This window comes from Rhipicephalus microplus, unplaced genomic scaffold (genome assembly GCF_043290135.1).
Source record: "Rhipicephalus microplus isolate Deutch F79 unplaced genomic scaffold, USDA_Rmic scaffold_20, whole genome shotgun sequence".
Classification (NCBI taxonomy): domain Eukaryota; kingdom Metazoa; phylum Arthropoda; class Arachnida; order Ixodida; family Ixodidae; genus Rhipicephalus; species Rhipicephalus microplus.
The window spans coordinates 5,153,413-5,160,056 of NW_027464593.1; the positions used below are offsets into that span (position 1 = coordinate 5,153,413).

Here is a 6,644-nt window from a genome sequence, read left to right on the forward strand (position 1 = left end):
CCCGTTTCTGAAATACCTTGTGTCTGGTGCAGCATAGCCTCAGTTGCTTCTGTGCCACTAAAAACCGAAATAACTAACTTTCACATGTGTACTCGGGGTACAAAAGGTGCACTTGAGTTATTACCCAATGACCGGTTGTTTATTGAGTTGTCCCACGTCACCACGTCAACAATAGTTCCGGAATTGAACAAGTTGACAATACACTGCAGTACAGCTTTGCAATGACTGAACCTGGAGCAGCACTAGACACACAGAATGTGCCTACTGTCTGAGACCAACCTGCAAGGAAAGGTCGGAATAGAAATACTAGCACGTGGTCAGCATCTCGCTTGTTGTCTGACGGCCTGGTGTGCACCTCCCCAAAATCCACTTTTCCAACAAGTTTCATGTCAGACGCTCTCAGGTGCAGGCTTTTCTTTACACTCATTTTGTTGAACATTAATACTCCTGCAAAAGAAAGAAAAAAGAAAAAGTGAGAGCAGCCTGTTGAAAGAATATAACGAAAGCATGAAGAAGTAAAGGATACATTGTTTACAAACCTGGTCGTTCCCTCTCAGGCCAAGCAAGCAGCTTTTTCCAAAGCTCGGAAAATAGGTCAGGATCAAACCCAAAGCCTGCTATTAAGGTTCTTCATGTATCTGTACAATGTACGCACATTTGGTAAATGCATGTAGTCATTTTCATGGAGGGATGTCTACACTGAAGTCAATTTGATCTTCGAAAGGAGGCAGTCTTATGCCAATCTTTGTTGTACCTGATGGGGGAGAGAAAATTGCTTCACATTAAAACATGACATGTTGAAATGTGTTGTGTAGCATACGGCCTTAGCACCATATTGCTTGCCATGCACACTAGACCATGCAGAGGCTTGCTGAGAATATAAACACAGCTTGCATACAATAAAACCATTAGAATGCCACAATGCTTGAGTCAAAGACTGCCAAACATGCAAGAATTAAAATATCTACTTTCTGAATTTGCGATTGCCTCGAGTGGTATTCACAACTGTTCTACCAATTGTCTTGTTCTTTTGGCGTGCTCTTTCTTAAACATAGGGCATTCCATGCTGATAAACTAATGCGCTCGGTGTTGCCCAGGGAAGATTTCCTCACAAGCTCGGCAGCTCTTGTGTCCGTTTTTACACTGCCAGAGGTGGTGCCCCCCCCCCCCCCCCCCCCGCAGTCAGTGCATCTAGACAGCCCCTTAAAGAATTTCTCCACATGGCCGTATTCGCAACAGTTCTTGCACCGAGGCACAAATATATTGTCAAAAAAGAGACAGCAGCTTTATTTGACGTTTAGCCGTGTCCTGCCTCTTAGGGCGTCATGTGCTTCTTTGGTAACATCTAGGCAGATGGTTTTCCCCACCCTACCTCTCCAGGATTGGGTCAATTTCAAGTCTGTTGTGGAGCACTACAGTGCATTTTGACTCGCCAGGCGAGCTGGAATTTCTTCGTCGGTTATGTCCTCGCTGATGCCCTCGCTGATGATGATGAGGTTTGGCTTTTTTACAGCTGTTTTCTCATGTTGGCTACTTTTAAGCAAGTTTTTAAACTACCATCAAATAAAATATAAAACAAAAGATATAAAGTTTCTTATATATAATGTTTCTGTACATTTTTAATGGTGTACCTTGGTTACACTTTTTTTTACAAATACTGCGGGCCCTACTCAGGCTCAAGCAGAAGTGGGGACATCATTAAAAAACAATACTGATAATAAAAGTTACAACTATTGCTAACTTAAGTCATAAACATAAATCACAATCAACAACCAAAAGAAAATGAATAAATAATATTCTTTGCAATTACAAACATGCAACATTACAAGTGATAAATTGTGCACATACAATTATTCAACACTTGAGGTAAATTACACACTATGCATTAAATAAAAAAGTGAACGCGAAAATCAACTGCCCCAAAGCTGTTCAGCATAAACAGAACTTTACATGTCAAACGAAAGGTTATTTTGAAAACTGAACAAATGATTCAGTTGTATTAGCGTTTACTACTTCTTTGGGTAAATTATTTCATTATGATGTTGCATGCGGAAAAAGGGAATACTCACGTATTTTAAGATTACTATATGGCTGCTTGACTGTTTTGTTGTGGTTTGTACGACCAGAGTGCATGGGGGGGCTCAGTAAAGTAGCTTTCTCGCGGTATTTTGTAGTGACTGTGGTACAGCTGAGTTGGTATATAACCGCTGTGCCATTGATATATTCATTCACACTCAATTGAAAAGCCTTAGTAAATGCCTGTTTTGAAGCTTGCATGTTAAGAGGCTTGCTTTTATTTTGCCAGGGACACATGGCACAGTACTATCCCTATGCACCGTTGATGTTATTGGCTAAAGTCGCAACGATTGTCCCAGTAATTTGGCAGTTCATGGTGTGGCCAATAGATGAACTATTGAAATTCAGCATTACACATTTATGTCGCGAGTTACTTGACTTGGGAATGAGCCATGGTTTTTTTTTTTACTTGTGAATTTCATTCATAAGCAAGCTCTGTGAGCAGTGTCTAGTTTAGAGTTCTTATGTTTCAAAGAGGCCCATGTTTTTATTGTGTTGGTTCAGCACAGGCTACTTTCTGAGGAAGAACACTCATCAGGCAAATTTGAAGTATTCAGGAAATTGAAACAATTCACTCCATCAGTTTACCTACAGGAAGTGCTGCTACTGTGATGAGTTTGGTATCAAAACGAGTTTACAGAGTGCAGGTTGGCATGTGTGCCTTGAAGTCGCAGGGGAGACAAGGTGAAATGGGGGAGGAACATCGTGCCACAAGGATATCACTAGCTATGCAGTGTGTTCATAAAGAAAAATGTGTGGCCTAGTGATGCTGGCACATTGGGTGCCACGTATGGGTTCTGTGATGGAAGTGCCAACTGACATTTGTGAGACCACAGTGTTCTTATTGGAAACTCCGGAGACAGCAAATACTTTTTTGAGTACAGTGATGCAAGGGACAGAGGATTGCTTGCCTTTGCGCCACTTAACTAGGCACACATGGTACGTGTCGGGGAGAGGCTGAGGTGTGGTGTGGATGGAATTGCCACCAGGGTCCATGTGGAACCTCCATGTGATGCTTGCGCCATAGGTTGGCAAAAATTGTGCAGCTCACTCACTAATTAATAAAATATATTTTGTGTATCGGACTCAGTTGGACTCAGACTCACCGAAATTTTCCTGAGCTGGACTCGCTCGCACTCACACTCATGAAAGTTTTCTTCTATTGAACTCACTCAGACTCAAGCTCGCCAAAACATTATTGACCCGCACTCTCTCAGACTCACGGCTTGATCAGAGTTTAAGTGAGTCAACTCATGAGTTCGTAAGTCTAGCATTGGCTTTTTAGATCATGATTTCAGTGCTCTTTAACATCAATCTGAAGTTATTGGTGCTCTTCTTGATGCCTTTAATGTAGTACCCTCGAATACTTGTTATGAGTGGTTGCAAACCAGCAAGGACAGCTTTATTGAAAGAGGTGAGTGCACAAAATACATTTATCAGATGGTTCTGGAAGAATTGATGGGGGGGATACAAGGCACCCCCTATGTCATTCACCCCTCTAAGAAATATTGAAATTGTGTATGGCAGACATTGTTTTGAAATACTTGTGAGTAGATGTGAGTGTGAACATGAATACAAGTAAGGCTCATAGTAATGTGGAATATGAGTAGATAAGACCTAAAGTGAGCAAACAATTAGTGAAACTCGCTCTGACTCACTCAACAAATATATCTTACGCTTTGGACTCACTCAGACTCGGGCTTACCATAATTTTCCTCACTCGGACTCTCTTGGACTCACACTCACTAAAATTTTCTTCAACTGGACTCACTCGGACTCATTCAGGCTCATGCTCACGGCTCGATCCGAGTCTGAGTGATTCTGACCGAGTCGACTGATGAGTGAGTTCGCCGACCTATGGCTTGCGCTACAGCAAAGTGCTTCTGTCTGGTGCAGAAGAGCCGCCACCTCCGTACACGCCGGGGTATTATGACCCGACCACAGGGCTTCCATACCAGGCAGCGCCTGGTGGCGGCGACTGCTGGGCCGGCTCGTCGGTGCGGCAAAGGGTCACGCCATCGTGTCCCTCCGGGCCGCCCCTCATGCGTGGTGTCCGCAGCCCGCCACTGCCGGTGCCGCAGTCTACACCGTCACCGCGACCGCACTTGCCTCCTGGTGTGGAGCGAGGGGCGTCGCTGTGGCCCTCGCCTCCATGGGGGGCGTCGCCCGAGGACGAGGAGCGCCTCGCTGGAGCCATGGGTGCAGCGAGGATCGGATGACGCTCCTCATAGTTCACTACTGCTCAACTGGGAGAGCTTTTGACAGCCCCACAACTGACCGCTGTGCTCCTGGCGTCTGGTCGGCACGAATGGCGCGTTTGTCAGAGGCTATGCGAGTTGTGGGTTGCTTAGCCTGTCCACACGCTCAGTCTGCGCAATTGGTGCACACCTCTGTAAATGGAATGTCGTTTCTAGTGACCAAAGCCTAATCTGTCGCGAGGCCAAGCCAACTGTTTCACACACAGGATTATTGGAGTGCTGTGAGCAAACTGCCTTGCTAGGGCAACTTTGTGGTGTGATCTGTAACAGGCAGGGCAGCGAACGGACCTGCCCAAGAAGCATACATGCTTGATGTTGTTGCTTTGTTTTTTTTGTACCGAGATTGTCAAGATTTTTGTTGGCACTTCATTGGAACTACCTTAATGCAATCAACAATGTGGCACTGTCAAATCTTGAGTTGGTCGCACCTCTTGCTTTGACGAGAAAGGCAAACATCGCTATGCTTGGGGTATGGGGAAATAACACACATGCCTGCTGGTGGAAACAGTATGGAATGAATCACTAACTTGCACTCTTGCAGGTTCGTTAAGATGTTGCAGCCTTTAACATTAGCTTGGTCCTAACTTTCTGCATGATTGATGACTGAACACTAGTTTATTTGCATGTGTGTGTCCAAGCAGTCGGAGAGCTCTCTACAATGGATAATTGCGAGCTATTTTGAATGGTGATTAAAGGTAACTGCATACTTTACAAGTGGTCACGTTATGTGCAGAAAGTACTGTCAGACGAGCGGCTTGTCATGGGTCTATGAAAAGTAGTCGCAAATCCAGTTGTTGACTTTTATAAATGTATGGTTGTTGTTGTTGTTGGAGTCGGTGGTTGCATGGTCTTTCTTTTAATCTGAGTATCTGTCTTGTCTCGTGTAGCTTTGAATGTGCGTGCGGTTGCACAGGCTGGCCTGTGCTGCGTGACAAGACGAGCTCCCTTGTGTGCATTCATTCCCATTGTCTTCCCTTGGTCGGTGTTTCATAAGTTGAAAGAAACGGAGAACGCCTGGTCGCAAATTCCTCCCGAGGTGCATTTGAGCTTCGCTCAAATGCACCTCGCGACTACTTTACATTCGAGCGGGTTAACTCTTGTTTGCACCCTTTTCATCGAGCTCCTTTCCTGCCCCCTCTTCGTGTCGCTATCGTCGGGTGCTGCTTTTGCAGACTTTTCCATAATTGTGGTGCAAGTGCTGCTCATTGATGCATTCACCGCTGTTGATGCACACATCTGCCATGGCAACCATATCATGATTCCCGTCACCATGCTGGACAATTGTAGGCCCACACTGTTTGCTTGATCGACTGGAAAATTGTGATGTTTACAGCGACAATGCAAGTGTCTTCCTTACCACTTTTTTTCTCTGAGCTAACATCGGCACTTGCGATCAAGAGTTTTTTTTGGCAGACATCTTTTTTTTATAGACTCTGTTTTTTAAACTGGCGAAAGTGCCATGCAGTTTTTTCTCAGACACACAGCAGCTCGCAATGGTATCCACTCGGTGCGTGATTTTCTGTAGCGCTGACATTGCTGACTTGCAAGCGATTGTGAGTGCTGTGGTGGAGCTCCTTTACGCTTTAGTTGTTGTATCTTGTTTTGTAGGCTTAGGTTGTTTACCCAATGATATTCATTTACAAAGCTCTTGATCCTGGCTAGAAGAAATTGCATGTTCATTTGTTCTGAGCAGTTGTTTTGGGTGTGATGCCGGCAGATCTGAATAATAAACTAGTACTACGTTTGTTTTGTATCCGTGCTTTGATTTCTTTCACACTGAATCTACAGAGTTGCAGCTGCCTAGAGGATGACAGTGCAAGGTCAGTGGTAATCAAACTGCGCCAGTTCGCTAGACTTCCTTATTCCTGTGCCTTGCTGCTCACATTAGAATATAGCTTGAGTCAACTGCGCCGACATTCACTCGTCTGTCTTTGCAGAGGGCATCGAACCCCTGATGGCCCTAAACTATTCTTGGTCTCCACAAACACAACTAGAGCTTTTTTCATAATGCTGCTTTTAACCAAAGTATATGCGCCACTGTGTGTGTCTTCATTGTTGAAAGTTTAGCGTGCTGCCGATGACCTTTCTTATTTGTTCTAACTGGCAAGAACGGTAGAAAAATCACTTCAAGTACCGTATTGTAGTCACCGTGGCCAATGGGCAACAGTTCACGTCATCATTATTATGAGAGACTTCATCCCAGGCTCGTGTCCCCACAAGGCACGAGCCAGCAACGCAGGGAAGAACTGCCTTTAATGCACGACTCAAAATAATGACAGCCTTCCAGGCCAGCTCAACATGGCACTAACA

At 44.7% G+C, this 6,644-nt stretch overlaps 1 protein-coding gene across 2 annotated transcripts in view; it reads left to right on the plus strand.

Moving 5' to 3' along the window:
* Positions 1-6,087, plus strand: part of LOC119181094 (uncharacterized) — a 56,375-nt gene extending 50,288 nt beyond the window's left edge. For both annotated transcript variants that reach the window (XM_075883701.1, XM_075883702.1), the window contains one exon: positions 3,973-6,087. In XM_075883701.1, coding sequence (XP_075739816.1) covers positions 3,973-4,295 — 323 coding nt within the window. In that variant the 3' untranslated portion in view covers positions 4,296-6,087. The remainder of the gene's footprint in view (positions 1-3,972) is intronic.
* The last annotated feature ends 557 nt before the right edge of the window (positions 6,088-6,644 follow it).